Genomic DNA, 20,634 nt, shown 5'->3' on the forward strand with positions numbered 1-20,634 from the left:
TGTCCATATAATCGCAATAAAAAGTTGTGTGGAGCTTCAGAAAAAACTGGCGGTGACCACAGGCTATGTTTCACACATATATCGGAGATACGATGTGTCACTGGTATCGTTATAGATTGATCAATTTGTTTCCCCCTTTTTAAGTTTTTGTTCTTTTACTGACAACAACAGTTATGAGTCTACGAAATGTGCCGATCGCGTTCGTTAATCACGCTTTGGTTCAGGCCCGGCATGGGATGAGATGTGCGACCTTGGATTCATAACGCGTTTCCGAGCGGAGCATTCTAACCACGATCACTTTGGGCAAGACAATGGGCGCTGACAAATGTCCCTGCATTTCACGCCGTGCAGCTGTCTGCCAGGTTCACGTGTTCGTGAAGCAAAAGCCCAAGAGGAAGAAAAAAAATGCGGCCGAAATAAAGGTGAATTAAGTAAATGATAACGTTGAATGCTCTAAACGTATCCATAAGTCGGGGTCTCATATCTGCTGTTCGTGAGTAATTGAATCCAAGGAACTTAAGTCACTGGTGTGTGGGTATTTTTTTTTTACCCAAGAGCACAAGGGAAGCTAAATATTTATTAAAACAACCCAAAACAGATATAGTTTTATAGCGTTTAATTTATTTGCACATTAGAGACACTGAAAAATCCCCCTATCAATCAAGGTAGCGTTTGAAGAGGCGTAGTACATATTTTACAAAACCAGAGCTTCAGAAACCTAATATTGTTCTTGAGCGTCTGTCAATTCGGCTCACTCCGTGATTTGGTGTTGAACCGAACGCGATGTTTCGCTTCTTACAAGTTCGTCTTATACTGCACTTTTTCATCGAATCTGATACTGTGACTAAACGCGGGGGATTAATTTCGCTGCAAAGGGTCCGCTGCAAACATAGGCGTAAATTCTCTAAAATAACAACTTCAGCTAGCACGACTAAGAAGAAAGGAAGGGTGGAGAGAGGCACGTTTTATAAGGCGTGAGGGAAGTGTATGTGGTGTAATAGATAGACCGTGGGAAATTAGCCATGCATTGCTAATTGCGATTTCGAGTTCCAAAGATTGAGTCATTTAAGAACAATCAAGTGCAATAAGGCGAAACTTCGTAGAAAGAAAGTGTGAAGCTGCAGGAGCAATGTGGAGAAATGTCATAGCTGTAGATGCGTAGGAGGCGCCGTAAGAAAATGTCAAATGTATGCTAACTAGCGTTGTTGTCGATTCTTGACGCGGGACTAAAACGTCGGCCGTTTGCGAAATGTTCGTGCGTATTTAAATTCAACTTCGCAGGCATAAAATGTTGTTTACGAGAATGTGCTGAATAAATTTCTGAGTTACATATATGCTATCGGGGTTGCTGTAGAAAATTTTGAAATTGTCCTCGGAGCTATCATAGCAATACTTTAAGCAGCCAATAAAATTTCAGGATTGTTGCTGTAAGCAAAAGGCTATAATTTTACTTTGACCTTTGTGTTATCTTGAGTACGTTAACTGCAACGTAGTCGCATGTTCAACGCCTCCGGTGTCCGTGTTGTCCGTGAAGGTGCACTGAAGTTGCGCTGAAGCTGTATACCGCACCGTCCTGTGTTCCGTGAGGGTGGCCACTGCAGTTAGCATTATACCAACTGATGCTGGAAGGCACGTTTCGTTTTGCAGCTTAGCGACTGCCAAGTCTCGATCACCTGGGGTAGGGTGGTGTCATTAATAAAAGCCAGCCGTCAAAGCCAATTTAGAGCGATAAATGTTAGCAGGTATGGCCGGCCTGCTTTGAAAAACGCATGCTCAAGAAATGTTGCATCTAAGCAGTGGCCTTAAGCATAACCGCACCTCTGATTGCACAATTATCACCACTAAATCGCTGGAACGGTGTGCTCCGGAGTTTACTAGCGCAATATAACAAACGCCTGTGGTTCGAAGCAACTTTATAGCAAGCGCGCACTGAAACATGCCAGGAAAGCACTCTAGACCTCTTCAAAGGACCTCCAAATCCAAAGCGAGCGCTCGATCGAGGGAGGTTGATGAACCTTGTCGAAACAGCAGGTTAAATCCGTGTGCATCCAACTGCAAGGCTACATCACACTTCGTGCTTCGAACGGGGACCAACGCACGCACGTATGCAGCTGCGGTGCTCTTTCGAAAAACACACGAGCACCGTGTTTTTGATTCCTAGCAGCTGGGGTAGTATTATCATGCTAGTTAGTCGGACGTGCGCAGAAGGCTTCTTTTAGTTCCCCAAGTTCCTTCGAAATGCAGACGAAGTGGAGTGCGGTTGCCCAGCTCAAAGCTGTTAGTTGTTTTTGTGGAATGGCGAGAAAGTATATTCAGTCAATGCAGCGGCGAACACTGAGGCGCCCTGCGGCTGGATTCGGCTAAAAAATAGTGTTCTTTGCTTCTAGAACACTGTCTTGTAGAATATAAAAGGCAACGTACAAATTAATTTCCAAAATGTTGTCTTTCGACGCTTTCGATAAGCGGGGGTTGATAAAGTAAAGGCAGGTCGGGGGAGAACGGAAATCATTCGCCAGCAAAAAGCAGGCTTTCTGGTCCTGCTTACATAGACAACCTGAATATCTGGCCCGCAGTAAACGCTGTCGCTGTCACGAAGGGCGAAGCAAACTGACGGCGTGATGCTACGGCGCGGCCGTATACTTTCCAACCCACGGTGCTGTCCCGCTATACCCAAAGAAGTAAATATAGCTTTGAGACTAGAGAAAGAAGTTTTTAAGATAAGCACGTCAGGGTCTGCTATGTAGCGTAGGATTAACGAACTGCCTCAAACGAGCAGAAGCACTTTTCTCGCCACTTGCGCGTCATTCGCCTCCAGCAGCCGCTCTAAGCCCACAAATGTGGAGGAAGCTCTTAACAGCGCCCTCAGCGGCCGTCCGTTTCGCGCAGACATACGTTGTTCGGCTTCCTGCAGGACACATATTGGAGGTAGTCGAATGCATTTGACTTACTCTCGGCTGGAAAAGACATGGACTAACGTGGCTGCTCGAACACAGTTTCTCGGAAGCCGCCTTGTCGAACCAACAAGCTTCCCATCCCGGCCAACTATATTCGTGGAAGCGTCGTGTGCGCCTCTCTACATTTCACAGTCGCCCCTTTCGAGCCGTGAACAACGTTTCGTCCGAACCAATGGCCCTTCGAGAGCAGGCGGGGCTCACCCGACGTTGCAACCCTTGGGCATTAGGTTTCCGACGAGGCCCTCGGCCGAAGGGGAGCAGAAGGAGTTCCAGCGGACAAAGCCCGGCCTCGCCAGAGGCTGTACCGGCTCGGCCACGGTCAGCTGGGCCGGCTGCACGTCGAACGACTCGGGCGTCAGCAGCGGTGGCGCCGGGCCCAGGTCGAGCCCGCCGGACTTGGTCGGCAGCACGCCGGCCAGAGGCTGCGACAGCCTGCACGGACGACGCCAGCGCTACGGTTAAGCCCTGCCCTGCTTAGCCCAGCGAAAGTGTGCGTGTGTGTTTTCAGTTTTAATTTTTCTAAACATTGACTTAATTCCTACATAGAGGTCAGCATCGGGGAAGGAGACGCGGCGACTTATAATCCAAGAAGTTGTGCGCTTGTACACGTTTCCGCCACGCACACAAACGAGCCCGCAAATAAACACCCATTAATCAATCAAACTTACAGTCGATAGAATACATTCATCAGGACATCGGCTGCACGTGGAGCATTAAGGAAGTTGTCAAGTTCAATAGCATGCAATGAATGAACAATAATAGAGGGAAAATACAAGTCTTGCATACATGAATTCTTTTATGTGGCGTTCATATACTTTCTTGTGTTGCGCACTTATCGAGTTCGATGTGGAAGGGCGCAATGTTAGAAATAAGATGCCCTCAGATCTGACTGGTTAATGTCGATGACGCTACTGACATGTCTTGGCTGCGCGCTGTTGCACGCCGCAACGGCTATAATAGCTGCTCGCTGCGATGCCTTGTGCGCGCAATGGAATACGAGCGGGCACGGTGCCATGAACACATCACGCAGCATTTGTGCGCTAAGTGAGTAACATTCGTTGCCTACAATAGCGACAAACCCGCCGCGGTCGCTTAGTGGCTATGGTGTTGGGCTGCTGAGCACGAGGTCGCGGGATCGAATCCCGGCTACGGCAGCCGCATTTCGATGGGGGCGAAATGCGAAAACACCCGTGTACCTAGATTTAGGTGCACGTTAAAGAACCCCTGTGGTACAAATTATTCCGGAGTCCCCACTACGGCGCGCCTCGTCATCAAATCGTGGTTTCGGTACGTAAAACCCTATAACGTAACGTACAATAGCGACATATCGTTTACTTCCCTCCATGGTCCCGTCCCTCTGTGGGAGCAAGATACTTGCCAGGACGTGAAGTCATGCTGGGTTACGTGTACCCCAGGTCACGTGTGTTCAGCCTATACTGAGGATTGAATCGCCACCGCACTCTTCCATTTGTTTGCTTCTGCAACATGCAGAGTTTACAAATTGCACATGATCGAGAGTGCAGTACTATCTCTAGCGTCTTCCAAAGTGCCAGACGCGGAAAGAGCGGCCTTTCAAATATAGACAGCCACCCAAGATATTGATAAAATAACATGTGCGCGTTTTATTTCTGTATAGTTGCGGTCAGCCCGTGCGCTCTGCCGGCGGAAAAAGCAAACAGGGTTGCCCAGCTATCATTCATCGCGTTTTCAAAAAAAAAAAAGCGCCATTCTATACGAAGATAACCGAGTGAATATTGCTCATATTCGAGTAGAGCAGCCGCTGCTATAACATAAAAAAATACTATGTGGTTTTACGAGCTAAAACCCCGATCTGATTATGAAGCACGCCCTAGCGGGGGACTCCAGAAATTTGAACCACCCGGGGTTCCTTAACGTGCACCTAAATCTAAGTACGCAAGTGTTTTCACTCCCATTGAAATGCGGCCGCCGTGGCCGGGATTCGATCCCGCGACTTCGTGCTTAGCATCCCATAGCCACTAAGCAACCGCGGCGGGTTACTACAAAATGGATGCGAAAGCACCAAATGGCCCATTCAGCAAGAAATCCGGCGTCTGTGGCAGTGACAAGGCAACTCCCATTGGCTGCGACGCCACGCCACGCGCGCGCCAGCAGATACGGCGACGCAACGCCGCTGGGTCAGACGGAAAGTGCCTCGAGCTGCCAATCGCGCGGCTATTTTGCGTGCATTTGCGGGCTTGTTTCACGCTCGGAAAAATACTTTTATGTAGCACGTGTTGAGCGAGGGAAAGCTGTATCGGGAGTTTTTCACGTCGCTCTACAATTTTATCATTAACAGTTTTCACCTAATTATAATATTTAGAAGTTCATTAATTAAAACTAATTACGTAATTAGACAATGCAAAAAGTCATCTGAGTATCTACAAGCAACGGCAAACAACATTACCTTGGTTCTGTCCAGCTGCGTGGCATTAGCATACAATTAAGTCTTGGTGCATGATAGTTGGGACACCGCCATATTGCCGCGACAAGGTCCCATTCAAGTTGCGCGCCCTTCCTATTGGACACTGCACGCCGTACCGTGGTGTCGTTCGGCAACAACAGGCAGCGATCTTCGTGGCACGGGTAGCCGGTTGGACCCGGCTTGCATGCGCCACGCGCACGAGGTGTCACGCGAGGAGAAAGAAGGAGACGGTTCAAGGCCAGTTTGAGAACGCGACTGCCGGGGATTTCTTCGCGACCGCAGTGACTTTTGGTTGTGAGCATAAGTTCGCCCTTAATAAACATCGTTGTTTTATTAACATCGTTACAATATAGACCGGCCACGCAGTTGCCGTTTCCCGGCAACTGCAACCATAATTTTTATTGGGAAACGCTTGCAGCGAATGCTATGCGCGAATGCGAGCTTTCTGATTCTTTTTTTTTCTTTCCCCACATGGCTGGTGCCGCCGCTGCCACGGATGCACCGACGTGAGCGCCATCTGGTAATGCTTCAAGGTGGATTCCTCTGCTTTCTTCCTCGTGCTGCCGCCGCACCCTACTCCTCCACGTTCCTCCTCGCGCTCTCCTCGCTCTCGCCGTATTTCGTCCCCAGCCGCGCTACGCGTTCGCTCTTATATCCCTCGCTGTGCTCGTTCGCTCGGTTACGCCGAGGCACGCCGACGCTCAACGCAGGAACGGGCACCTAAGAGCTGCGCTCTAAAATGAAAAATACCACGTGGCTTACCTCCGCCCGCATCAGATTGCAGCACCCTGAAACACGCTCCACATGAGTTGGTGAGCGGCGTCTTTCCGCGATGATGCATCAACCGACAGTCCTCCCGCCACTCTTTCCTCATCAGCACCAAGGTGCGGCGCTGTCACGGGCGGGGCTCGCCAGATAAAGCGTTAGCTCTGCCTCTTACATGGAGCTTGTCTGGGGGCACTGATGTTTTATTTGGGCGGACGGTTAGTCACGTGATAATTTCTATTTTGCGCGGGCTTTCTTCATCAGCCGGACAAAATAAACCGGCAAAAGTACCGGGCCTGAAACATGCCAGCTTTAAATTTCTTTCAATTTCCTACAAATATTCCTTGACAGCACACCATTCAGAGCACTAATAAATATATTTAAATGCAACGAATTATTAAATTGAATGGCATCAACAAAAAATTACTGGCGGTTACTCTACTCGACTGTGAACAATGTGCACTTGGTTATCTTCATGTAGGATGATCCGTCTTTATTAAAAACGCGGTGCATGATAGCTGGGACACTCTGTATGCTGTTTCACTTCAATAAAATCAGTTGGTAGTCTGCGCTTACTCTGTTTTCATGAGCCTTCTTGCGGGGTGGCTATTTCTTCCATTCTGGCAGTAATTTCGTAGAGTTATCATCAATCAGCTAGCCCGTGAAGATGTTCTAGTCACCAGCGCGGCCGCCTGACCGTTCTCTATATCGGCCTAGTGAAAACATCACGTTGCAACTACGGATATATAGCCAACATCTTTGCACTTCACCAAGGAAATTTAAAATAACACGATAATTTAGGTTTCAATACGCTTCGCCAAAAAGTTAAATTAAGATGAATAGTGGGATTTTGCGTGCCAAAGAACTCCGACCTCATTATGGGGCACGCCATAATGAGGAACTTCGTAGCTCCATGGCTGCTTACACTTCCAGAAATCGAATTGTCGGTAGACGGTATAGTCAGAAAAATAGACATGTTCATTCAAGCTGCTCAACAACTAACACTTTACCAGATATATATGCGGCATTCAGGATACAGACACGTCTATACAGATGGTTCCAGTATAGCAACCTCTTCAACTTCAGCATTCATTATACCGCGCCTCAATAAACCAGAACCATTTAAGTTATCTCGTGCGACTTCGTCCACAACGGCTCAACTATTCGCAATCCTATGTGCGATAAAATTTATAACTTCAGTAAGAGATTGCGCAAAAATGGGCAATTTTCAGCGATTCACAGGCGGCTCTAACATCACTCTGCAGCACAAAAGGAAAAACAATCACTGATAGTATAATATACGAAACACTTAAAGACCTCACAAAGGCAAGCCAAGCGAAGCATTAAATAGAATTCCAGTGGATGCCAGGGCATTGTAAGATTCCTGGCAACACAGCAGCCAATGAAGCAGCACGACAAGCACACCTCAAAGATGACGTGGTTTCGCTCCCAGTATAAAAAAAAATGAATTACGTTGCATTATAAGTGCTACTTCTTTCAAAATGTGTAGAAATACGTGGTTTGACCAGAATTCTATGAGCTTGGATTTGCATCATATTGATCCGTTTATTGAACTCAAATTTCCGTTGTCATTAGACAGAAGTATGGCAACACTTATTCATCAATTAAGGCTAGGCGTTGCCTACACAAAGCCTTTCTTACATAAAATTGGCCATGCGGAACCTCCTCCTGTAGAGTGCCCACATCACGATACACCAAGACGCCGACTTAGATCTACCCTAATTACATTAGAGCGCAGACCTTTCAGTTTAAAGAAACTTTTGGGTCCTTGGCCAACAGCGGCCTTGCAAGAGATCACTTCAAAAGCATTAAAAACTTTTCTCAAAGACAACGGCATTGTTGGCTGTTATTAACGCTTTTAATGTTCTTTTCATTTCAATGCCTTTGTATATATGCATGTGTTTGTGGATTATGTTATGTTGACTGTTCTGTTGTGACTATATGTGATAATGCCTTTATACGATGTATGCATCACCCACTGACTAGAGACTGTATTGTTAGGCGAAAGTGTCCTTTGTATTTTTGAGAATTTCTTCTGCAGAACTGTGGAGTCATTTAACCTGTGTATTGTATGCACCATGTATTTCTTACGCCATAGTGTTTTTGTGAAAACGCTGCTTGACAAGTTCTGGTGCTTGTACGAAAAGGTTATTTGCCCGCCGTGGTTGCTCAGTGGCTATGGTGTTGGGCTGCTGAGCACGAGGTCGCGGGATCGAATCCTGGCCATGGCGGCCGCATTTCGATGGAGGCGAAATACGAAAACACCCGTGTACTTAGATTTAGGTGCACGTTAAAGAACCCCAGCTGGTCAAAGTTTCCGGAGTCCTCCACTACGGCGTGCCTCATAATCAGAAAGTGGTTTTGGCACGTAAAACCCCATAATTTTTCAAAAGGTTATTTGATATGTAATCTTGAACTCTGTATGTTGAAGGGTAGACTAATTCAACATCTCCTTATATCACATCGATAAAGAAAGAGAAAAAAAAAACTCCGTATTAATTTTACACACTTGCAGGGTTCTTTATCGTCACGGTACACGAGCGTCTTTGCATTGAATTCACTCCCACCGAAATGCGGCCACCGCAGCCGGAATCGAACCCGTGACCTCCTGCTCAGCAGCGCAACACCGAAGTCATTCGTCGCCGATAAGACTCTTGGCTGGTCGTGAACCTCATCATTGAATGTCGGCCAAGTAACTAAGGCACCACGGACGTTTGTGGACCACATGACCGCCCTTGTGATGCACTTGTTTGTGAAATAAGGTTATGTCGTATTCTCACAAACCATTCTAGTACTTAAGCTCGACAGGTAAAGGTTGGGGAAGCGCCAATACGCTGCATGCGCACCGTCAAAAGCCTCTCGCCGCCGGCGCAGGCCACAGAGCGAGCGTATACCGAGGCACCGCAGCGTGATTGCGCAACAGTCGATAGCTGTGTTTGTTGATAAGCGAAGACAAAGAGGAATCTTTAAAAATTAACGCTTTCAAGGTGGCACAGCGATAAACAGGCTTCAAGAGACTTTAAGATAATTGTGACAACTTGGGGTTCTTAAACGTGCAGCAAAGTCTAATTACACGAGCTTTTTTGTCTACATTTATTAATTTAATCGATCAGTTTGCCTTCCACGCCTATCGGGATTCGACCGAAAGTCTAATCCGCCACCTAGTGCTCAGCAATAGTATACCATAGTCACAGAGCCACCGCGGTGGGTAAGGCGAAATTTATGATGAGCACTTTTTGAGCCATACCCTCAAACAATAACAATTTGTGCATAGTTAAAGTGACAACCGCTGCAATAGCCTTTTTTTTAGTGCGATTAGCATTCTCAGGATACTTCGGCCACTTTCCTGTTGGCGTGTGCGTTTTCTGTACAGCCAAAAATATTGGCCAACTCCGAAAATAGAGCGCTGCAGGTGTGTGGGCTGATCCCGAACGTAGTGCAGTCTAAAAATACGGGCCGCTCCCTGAATTCAATGCAGTTTAAAAATGTGCGCCTAAGCTTCGTCACGGCGAATTTCAATTAAATATATTTAAGATTTCTTCGGCGCTGGGCGGAACCGAATCCTCGTCCCCAAGACTTCCGAAGAACAGTAGCACCCGTTTCCTTTATCACGCTGCGCCACAAAAACACGTGGGAAGGGAGGGATTGATTATGAGCGTTCACATACACTGGCGCACTGCGCATCTCGAAGTCCACGCCCAGGGGCGCTCCAATTCGAATTCCAATTCTGCAATTAGGCCTCCGCGATTGGTCATAAACTCTTTTGGACCAACCCCCCTTCGCCTGTCAGTCACGCGACGTCACGCAAACCACGATAGCTCCCCACCTGATATGACGTGTGCGCACTGATTATGCATGATTGGACGAAACAAAAGTAAATAGTTATTTCTAATTCGACTCCTTTTCGCCATTATCCCTCGCCTATTGTCCAAAGTTTTCGGGCTGCACTCATTCACCTGCCTGTCACGCGGCGTCACAAAACCGCGAGAATTCACCGCAACAAAGTGACGTGCACGCGTTAAAGATGCATTAGTATGCCGAACAAAACGGAATGTTTCTCTGAATAGCCGCAGGCTGCCCCGTTCCGAAAGGAATAAAAGATGGCTGTCGCCGATCGCTGAGGCACCTGCTACTGGCACCTGCCCTAGAGCATAGGTTTATTTGCGCACAATAAAAGTTTTACGCGCCCATGTAACGTTTCCGAGCACTTTCGGCACGTGTATGACCTCACTCTGCCAACTCTTCTTCACTGAGGATGCGTTTTAGTGTCATTCTTAACCTTTCGTTGCATGCCGCCGCGATTTTCGACAAGCAACCGCAACCGCATGTATAGGAGGTCATCAAAAGTGACCTCCTATAAACGAGGAGAGCGTTTGATTGGTCCGTTTAGACAACCCTGCGAGTCATCGCCTGATGCTTGCGTGATCAACCGTTGATTGATTGATTGAAAACTTTATTATTCCACCGAGCTGGGGTGCCCGCCTCTTACCCTGCACACAGGAAGGGGGTGAGGACGAAGCAGTCTCCGCGCGTTGAGGACGGTGAGTCTTCACGGCCTCAACGGCCAGCCGGTTAAGCAAATTTGACGTCAGGAGGTTGGAATAAAAACATATTGGAATAGTTAGAGGACCCCAGGCTTCGCGGGCGCGCCCGCTCGATGGCGAGGTATGTCTAGAGGGAAGCGCGAGAGGGAAATCCGGCTGCAGTACACGCACGGCTCATACATGACATGTTTCGGCGAGAGCAGTGCGGCGTGTAGCTAGCATTCCTTCACTGCTCATCTCTTTGACGCCCACATTAATCGTGAGATGGATTCTGCTTCGATTTTAAAAAAAAATGATATATAGTAAAAGGAGGCGTTGTTGCCTCTTGGTAACGGCGCCTATCCCTCCCTACTTGGTTTGCCTTTAAGCTGCCGACGTCCGCGTTTTCGATGCAAACTTGACTCACCACGAAAGCACACACGTCATCATGTCGGTTTCATGCTGGAAATCGGTGGTATAAGGAGCTGACTAATTCATCGGTGACATCTGCGGTGGTGGCCGTGGAAGAGAAAATGTCAAATTCCTTTTTGTGACGTCAATGCATGCGCTCTTATACATTAAATAAAAATAAGCCAATCTGATTTTACCACACTTTTCTCCTTGTGAATCACGCCGCAGTTATGTCGACTGCAGCAGACGCGGCGATGTGGGCTTTCTCGGATCCACCGAATTAAAAAAAAAAATAAAAGGAATACGTTTATTAATTTCTTGGCGCTACGAGTTGAAGAACGAAAGTATAATAATACATGGGATGCATATACTCTATTTTTCATAATCTCTAAAGCTTTCCTTTAAGCGATAATGAGGAGGGGGAGTGATTAGCATAGAATTTGAAGCTTTATGCGCAAAAAATGCCAAGTTCATTTGAAAGGAATCAATCACTACATGCGCGCTGGTTCTTCCGTCGCGTACGTGAGTTTCATGTTATACGGGGTGAGAAAGTTAAGAGCTTGTTGAAAGCGTCACTCCTTTCAAAGTCGTACTGAGCAGCCACGAATTTGGTTGCTACTTGTTTCATTCGCTGTCAGCGGTTACTGAATAAATTTGTGAGCGAAAATGGAAAGCTCGCCGCTTTGCCCAAAACGCGAAGCAGAAAAAATGATATTTGGATTAACATAACTAACACACGGCGCTATGAGATACGCGGGCGCGGTATCACAGAACGCGACACACAAGAGAACACGGGCGCCGGAGTTGTTCAGTCGAGGTACATGTGGAGAACTCTTCACTGAATCAAATTCACGTAACACTTATGAGGTCGGAGTTTTCATATCGCACCTGTTCTGGAACCCCGTTTTGAACTTCGGCGGGTATACCCCCAGAGGCCAATGCTTTTGCAAGTGGCAGACAAAGCGCAAAGCCGAAAGGCGACTATGCATTGCCAAGTTTAATCCTAAGTGTACAGATGTAGCACATTTGAGTAAAGTCTTGAATTCAGGACAGGGCGCACACGAAGGGCAAAAGTAACAACACTCATGAAACGATGAACAGAAAAAGAACAAGTGCCAGATGTGCGGGTGGGACACCTGCTCGTGTCGCGACACGGTAATACGCGCATACGAGCGCGAGGACCGCACACGGCAAAAGTGAACACTGTTATGCAGTACGCTAACGACGCACTTGCACTCTATAGATCGGGAATGTGCTACCCAGGACGAATACGTGCCCCACCTTCTCTCGCAAGGCAGCAGATTGATGAAGCCCACGCACGCACACTAAGGAAGAAAAACGAGATGCAAAGAGAGAACAAAAATCACGACGCAAGCTTTTCTCCTAAACCGCGCCATCGGGCTACCGGAACACGTAATGGCGACGACGATGCCGTAAATGCAGCTCGAAAGTGCACTAACAGCTGACGCTGTAGAAAAAAAAAATTAAATTATGGGGTTTTACGTGCCAAAACCACTTCCTGATTATGAGGCACGCCGTAGTGGAGGACTCCAGAAATTTCGACCACTTGGGGTTCCTTAACGTGCACCTAAATCTAAGTGCATGGGTGCTTTCGCCCCCATCGAAATGCGGCCACCGTGGCCGGGATTCGATCCCGCTACCTTGTGCTCAGCAGCCTAACACCACAGCCACTGAGCAACCACGGCGGGTCTGACGCTGTTAAAGTCGAGATGAAGTGCTGCAGTCTCGATGCGCATGCAGATGCGCGGCTCCTAAGTTTGCAAGTCAAGTAACTTGGAAAAAAAATGAGAAAAAAAAAAAAGACGCGTGTGCACGACGAACCAAGATGCATGGCTGACTTGTGCTGCGTCTTCTTTCGCGTAGTGCGCGCGCGTTTTACTCGCACGCCACTCGGTCGAGAACTCTGCTTTGTTTTAAGCGGCAACCACCACCCAAGTCGCCGTGCTGCAATCGCGGCTGAAAGGCGTTCTAGGCAGTTGTCACTTTATTCGCACCAGTTGATCAATTACAATCACGTGGAGTTACATCCAACTAAAAATGCCCAGCAAGGGCGTTCTATGCGATTGCTGCTTACGCGGCAAACGTCACTCGGCATTAAATTGTGGGTGTAACGTCTCGAAACTGCAGAGAGGATTACGAGGGGCACCGTACTGGAGGGCTCCGGTACACGGGCGCTCTTGTATTCCTGACTCCATCGGATTACGGCTGCCGCGGCTGAGCCGAACCCGCGACTTCGTGAGGGGCAGCGCTACGCCACAGCCACTGAGCTACCGCGGTGGGCTCACGCAGCTTTTACGTGCTCGAAGGTGTCGTTATAAACTTGCTTTTCAAGTTTCTTTCGTGTTCGTAATCTTGTTACGCTTATTCTTTTGTTGCTTTTCTTACATAAGATTTTGGGATAGCTGGCTCCAAACTTTCCCAGCCTCCTTCACAGCTAAGAGAAGAAGAAGACGCACACTATTCAGTACGATTATCTTGGATCTGTTTCAAGCCCATGCTTACTTGGAACCCCGTGCTCGTTCCGAAGTGTAACAGTTTTAGCAGGTCTGCGCGACCAGTCGGTAGTAGATTTCTCGTTATCAAACTATTCGCCTCGTAATTGAAAAGAGCTGAAGTTAATTAGAAGCTTCGGCAAGGGTGACCGTATACAGTTCCATAAATGCGCAACTCCAAGTTTTCCTTAATGCATTTGTTCCGGAGTTGCGCATGAGCAGCGACTGTTATTTAAATCTAAACTAAACTCATTAATCGATTTATACCAATATGCAAGATTAGGAATAATAAATCGCCGTGGTTCGCACTTTCCTTAAAACTACTGCTAAATAAAAAGAAGCTCCTGCACCTACAAGCTAGACTATACCAGCTACATCTGCCCCGTTGAGCACCGTATCATCTATTTGCGAACAGTTATATGCAAGCGTTGCCGGTTGCCAAGCATGCATTTTCTTCAAACGACGCTTCCTTCTTTGTGAGCACTTCATCTGCACAAATTTTGGCATCGCGACTCTAAAGTGGTTCTAGAGCTAACGGGCAATATAATGACGTAGTCATTCCGAGGGCGAAGTACTGTTCCGTGCTTAATTCAGTTTTCCCCATCTCGTTTCGCCACCAACGTACCCGCCAAGCTTCTGAGTGTTCATGATTATTGTTTCCTCTAATGTGGATTTGATATTGACTTTTTTGTATCAGTTAACCGAAAACCTCCAACTTAATATTACTGCTCAAAATGCGATTAATAATAAGTTCCTGAAAAATGCAAAGGTCCGTTCATCCATTATGCTTTCTATGCTGTTTTCGAGGTCACGGAGTCCAGTTCATTGCCCGCGCTTGGAAGGTTCGGAAGGAGATTTCCTTGAATGAAACTGTTAAGGTACTCTATCTCATCAAGTACAGACCAATTCCATTGACAATCATACCATGCAAGCTTATAGGGCACGTAATTTACTCTCACATTGTTTTCTCAGGTCAATATCTTCGGCAGCGCACACCAAAACGGCTTTAGAAAAAGTCTCAATTATCCTTACAACGCAAGGCTAAACGCAGACAGAGAAAAAATAAAGCAACACGGACAGCGCTGCTTCTTGTCTCTGTCTACGTTCAGCCTTGCCCTATAGGTATATTTAGGATTACCCTCCAACTAGTTCAAACTTCTATCTTGTTAGGAAATAGTATGGATGCGAAACCCGACTACTATCTTTTATTCACGGTATATGTTCTGCTGTCGACCGCTCTTCCTTCATCGAATGCATTTTCATTGACCCTGCTAAGGCGTTCCATCCTGTTTGCCATAAACTCTTGCATGTACAATTACGTACGCTGAACATTAAACTCAATGTTGGCTTGAGTTTTTTTTTTTTTTTACTAACCGCGTACATTTCGTAACAGCTAATGGTCATAACGCTGCCCCCTGTCCTGTAACCTACACATTTGACGGCACTCAAGGATCCGTTTCAGGTCCCCTATCGTTCCTCGTGTACATTAACAATGTACATGGTAACAAATGTTCCTATAAAGCTTTATTGCTGATTATTGTGTTATTTAATGTTAAATACTAACTCCTGCACACCGTATTGCGCTGAAATATCACCTTCTTATAGCGTTTCTGCATGGTGCAATACTTGGTTAATAAAATTCATAGCTAACGAATTTGAGGTAATGAGAATTACCCGCTCCGTGGCGCACCCTGTGTCCTGCAACTATTCCATAGATAACGCTCCCCTTCTATATGAGTTCTGAGAACCTTGTATGGCAAGCCCGTATAGAGCAGTAATGCTACTCATGCAGTCGCTTACGTAATTAGCGCCACTTCTCTGTCGTCGCTGCTAACATAAGGCTCTAGTATACGTTCTAGCACCCATATTTTCATTCCTTATCGCTCGGCAGCGAAGCCATCGAAAACAGTTATGTGCATTTCATAACTATCCTCGCAGCGTGAGTGCCACATTAATGAAATCGCTTCTAAATTTGTCTGACCTTTCGCTTCGTCGTAAATCTGCTCGGCTCTATTTTTTACGCAAAATATTCCTTTTCAATCCCGTTCCACATTACTTGCTTTGGATATCGCCGTCATACGTTTATACTCGCAACTTCCACCGTTTCAATAATGCTGGCGTACCTATAGTTGTCGCACCTAGTTGTCGTGCTGATGTGCATTTTACTTCTTTCGTGCCAACCACAAACACCGACCGGCACCACCTCCCCACCGACATCGCCTCCATCATCGCTGCCAACAATTTCAAGACTCCCATTTCATGCATACTTACTTAATGCAATTACACGACGCTGTTCTTTACACACTCGCTCGGTTCTGCAGTGTTGCCACCTCGAGAGCAAAGAAATGAGACAAAGCGGTGCGTGCGCCCCGCATGTGTCGTGGCGCGCAGCACGCGGGTGCAAGTGGCACAGGCGTCTCGGCAGAGCTCGCTTACATGGATTTTCGATGCCATGGTTCCCGCGTAAGCAGCGGCGGCTCGGCCGACTCGCTGTTGCGCTTAGCCCGGCGCAGCCGGAACACTACGAGCCAGACGACCAGGCCCAGCAGCAGGGCGCCAGTGACGATGCCAGCCGTGATGACCCATACGTAGACCCCTGCGGAGCAGCAAGAATGTTGCCTCTACTCATTGCGTGCATAGCGCTCCGCCCATGACAGCACTCTTATTGTCTACAGTGAGAACATATTATACCGCACGACGGAATTTCGCTCGTGCAAACGCGCGTCCTGACGTTCAATGTGGACGCTTCGTGATGTTGGGCAATCACGCCCAATGTGAAGCGCTAATGCGCAAGCAAAACACAGGAAGCTTCAAAAAAAGAAAAAAAAAGAAACAGAAAGAAAGAAAGAAAGAAAGTAAGAAAGAAAGAGCAACTCTCCCTACGTGTGTTGTATATTTGGCTTAGTTTTGTTGTAAATTTAATTATGACATCCTGGAAAAACAAGCCACCGGAAGGCCGGCTATTCGAATTAGCAAAAATAATCTCCATTGATTAAGAAACGTAAAGAAAGAAGAAAAAGAGGAAGCTGAAGTAGCAAAGGCAGAAAGAAAAAAAAAAACATCCGAGCAATAATTTCAACAAAACGTTTGGGCTAAATGGGTTGTTCTTTGGGTATAGACAAGGCAGCGAAAAAAAAAAGGCACGGACAAAGAAGGTACACGCATACAGGTTAAGTACGGTTGGAAAATATAGTTGGTAGTCTGCTTAAGAGACCGTTTATAGTGTCCCTGTGCATCCTCCCACACGCACTCAGTGCTCACTCTCTCACTCTTTTCCTCCTTCTATTCCCCCTTTCCCCACCCCCAGTGTAGGGTAGCAAACCAGGTGCTCGTCTGGTTGACCTCCCTGCCTTTCCTGTCCTTGCTCTCTCTCTCTCTCTCTCTCTCTCTCTGCAACCGTCCTGTTCACGTGTCCCTTCATCCGTATTTTGCCGCGCTGCCCTGTCTATTGTTAAATTAATAATTTCTGCTGAGTTTAATCGCATAACTCAGGCACAGCCTGCTATCCTAAATTCATAGTCAGAGTGCTACGCACGCATCTGCAACACACGGAAGTTCAGTCACAGTGCACCAGAACAGTCAATATGTGCAATCACTACACTAAAGCAAAATAAAAAAGAACCTTCACAAAGCAAATAAATCCCACCACTACACACAAGTACTACATTTAAGACATTGACAGTTACATGTCTTAAATTGCATGTCAGAAACGATTGGTGCAAGTCCTCACGAGCGCGCACGAATTCAGATTACAAACACATTCATGATTGATCAAACCTGAAAGAGACTGAATCATGTCCGAATCAAAGAGACTATCATTTAGAAAGTCACGAAGTGCTGTATCGGCGAGTCTCTCTCTCTCTCTCTCTCTCTCTCTCACACACACACACACACACACACACGAACACACACACACACACACGAGCACACCCACACGAACACACACACACACGAGCACACGCACACGAGCACACCCACACGAACACACACACCCACACGAACACACACACACACACACACACGCGCGCGCGCACGCACGCACGCACGCACCCACACCTACACCTACACCCACATACACGCACACGCACGCACGTACGCACGCACGATTCTGCCGGCTTAAGTGGTTGCGGAGGGCCTTTCGCTGTCAATTAGAATATCCGCTATCCCGGTTTGCTATCTTCCTGTCTATTAACGTTACATAATTCGTTAATTCTTTGTTCCATCGCTCATTGCGCCATCCTTAACTTGTTCTCATGCTTCTTTGTCAATCTCCAAGTTTCTGCCCCACATGTTAGCGCCGGTAGAATGCATTGATTGTATACCTTTCTTTTCAATGATAGTGGTAAGCTTCCAGTCAGGATCTGGCAATGTCTGCCGTATGCACTCCAACACATTTTTATTCTTCTGTAAGTATACTTTTCAAGATCAGGGTTACCTTTGACTAATTGACCTAGATAAACATACTCCTTCACAGACTCTAGAGGCTGACTGGCGATCCTCAACTCTTGTTCCCTTGCCAGGTTATTTATCATTATCTTTCTCTTCTGCATAATAATCTTCAATCCCATTCTTACACTCGCTGTGTTAAGGTCCTCGATCCTTTGTTGTAACTCGATCGTCCCCAGAGTTGCTGAACAAGCCAATGTTATCTGCACACCGAAGGTTGTTGTTGATCGCCGTTGGTCCTCTTACACCTTCCTAGTTTAACAGCTTAATTACTTCTTCCAAGCGCGCAGTGAATAGCATTGGAGAGATTGGGTCTCTTCGCTTGACCTCTTTCTTTATAGGTATCTTTCTACTTTTCTTGTGGAGAATTAGGGTAGCTGTGGAATCTTTGTAGATATTTTCCAAGATATTTACGTAAGCCGTCTGTACTCCTTGATTACGTGATGCCTCTAGGACTGCTGGTATCTCTAGTGAATCAAATGCCTTTTCGTAATCTATGACAGCCATCTAGAAAGGCTGATTGTACTCTGCGGATTTCTCAATAGCCTGATTAATGAGATGGATGTGATCCACTGTAGAGTATCCTTTCCTGAGGCCAGCCTGTTCCCTTGGTTGACTAAAGTCCAGTGTTGCCTTTATTCTGTCAGAAATTATCTTGGTGAATATTTTAAACTACACTGGAAGTAAGCTAATGGGCCTATAATTTTTCAATTCTTTAACGTCTCCCTTTTTGTGGATTAATACAATATTTACATTCGTCCAGTTTTCTGGGGCCTTTGCAGTCAATAGACACTTCGTATAAAGAGCCGCCAGTTTTCCAAACATTATGTCTCCTCCATCTTTGATTACATCTATTGTTATTCCATCTTCTCCTGCCGCACTTCTTCGTTTCATGTCTTGCAAGGCCCTTCTGACTTCATCGCTAGTTATAAGAGGATTTTCTGTATCCTGTTCATTACTGTTTCTAATTCAGGTATCCTGACGCCAGTATAGGTCAGTATGGAATTCTTACCCTGCTTTTACTATATCTTCGAGATTGCTGATGATATCACCCTGCTTATCTTTCAGTGCATACATCTTGGTTTGTCCTATGCCAAGTTTTCTTCTCACTGATTTCAAGATGCGTCCATTTTTTACGGCTTCTTCAGTATTTCTCACGTTATTGTTTCGAATATAATTTATCTTCGCCTTGATGAGTTTTGACAGTTCCGGGAATTCTATCTTATCTCTTGAGTTGGACACTTTGGTTCTTTGTCATTTCTTTATTAGGTCCTTTGTTACTTGGGAGAGCTTGCCTACTGGTTGCCTTGATGCCTTGCCTCCCACTTCAATTGCTGCCTCTGAAGCCAGCCTAGTTAGTTTCATTCATTACCTCTATGTCATCATCATTATCTCTCTGTTCTAAGGCTGCATATTTGTTTGCAAGTACCAGCGTGAGTTTGTCGGCTTTTACTTTTACTGCCTCTAAGTTGACCCGTTTCTCCTTGACCAATTTTACTCTTTCTCTCTTTCAAATTGAGGTGAATCTTAGTCCTCCCTAACCTATTACCACTGCGCTTTACCCTACCTAACACTTCTACATCCTGCAATATGCTGGGATCTGCAGAAATTATGAAATCCATTTCATTTCTTGTTTGACGATTAGGGCTTTTCCAGATCCACTTTTTGTCGCTACGCTTCCCGAAGAAAGTGTTCATTATTCGCAGCTTATTCCTTTCCGCGAATTCTACGAGCATTTCTCCTCTAGTATTCTTAGAATCGATGCCTGAGTTACCAAACGCTTGTTCACCTGCCTGCTTTTCCCCCACTTTAGCATTGAAGTCGTCCATGAAGTCGCCCATTGAATTAGCCCAACCTCAAAAGAAATTAGTCTCTAAGCGCGCTGACTCCACAAGCGGCGCACATGACTGTCTGGTTAAACACCAGTAATGCTTTCCGTGTTGATCCTATATACTAAACTTTTTTTAAATACATAAAAGTATTTAACCTGATATTTTACGAAATCGTACTTATAATATACTGTATCACGCTGTCATGACAAATGTTTGTCATGGCGAATGAGTGAAGTCTATTTTTCTTATGCAATTGCGTTCAGCTCCGTTCAATCCCGCTTACTTCTTTTCTGAGCGTGTTGGTAACAAACGCTTTGTTTTGCTCAATATTACAGTCTACCATTAGGCAGTTTTCAATTTGATATATAATTTCCTCCTACTGCTGCCAACTTTTTCCTTGTGACGCTTCAACGCTTGTCTTGGAATTAAGACAGCCACATTTCAAACCCTGCTCTTTATGGCATGCTCACCTGTTGACCTTGCTTCCAGGTCTCTGAGCCCAAGTACGAACCGCTCACTCATTCACCATATATAATATATGTCGTTACTAATAGCGTGGAAAATGGCGCAAGGTCTGTCTGTAGTACAGAACAGTCATTGCCTTAATGCACTTAGTGAAAGTAGGGCTTACTCTGTATAAGAAGGGGAGCAGTTTACAATTTCTGTAACCACAATTTTTTAGTAGGTTTCAATATGAAAAGTGGTTCATTAGACGGTTAACAGGCG

The 20,634-nt window shown here is 46.2% G+C and overlaps 1 protein-coding gene across 4 annotated transcripts in view; it reads right to left on the bottom strand.

Moving 5' to 3' along the window:
• LOC142586754 (synaptotagmin-15-like) overlaps positions 1–20,634 on the bottom strand; it is a 196,536-nt gene that overhangs the window by 60,454 nt on the left and 115,448 nt on the right. For 3 of the 4 annotated variants that reach the window (XM_075697680.1, XM_075697678.1, XM_075697679.1), the window contains exons 2-3: positions 16,067–16,226; positions 3,156–3,386 (exon numbers count right to left, since the gene is read on the bottom strand). In XM_075697680.1, coding sequence (XP_075553795.1) covers positions 3,156–3,386; positions 16,067–16,226 — 391 coding nt within the window. The remainder of the gene's footprint in view (positions 1–3,155; positions 3,387–16,066; positions 16,227–20,634) is intronic. The other variant, XM_075697681.1, reaches the window with a different exon arrangement.

The sequence above is a fragment of the Dermacentor variabilis genome, chromosome 1 (genome assembly GCF_050947875.1).
Source record: "Dermacentor variabilis isolate Ectoservices chromosome 1, ASM5094787v1, whole genome shotgun sequence".
Lineage (NCBI taxonomy): Eukaryota > Metazoa > Arthropoda > Arachnida > Ixodida > Ixodidae > Dermacentor > Dermacentor variabilis.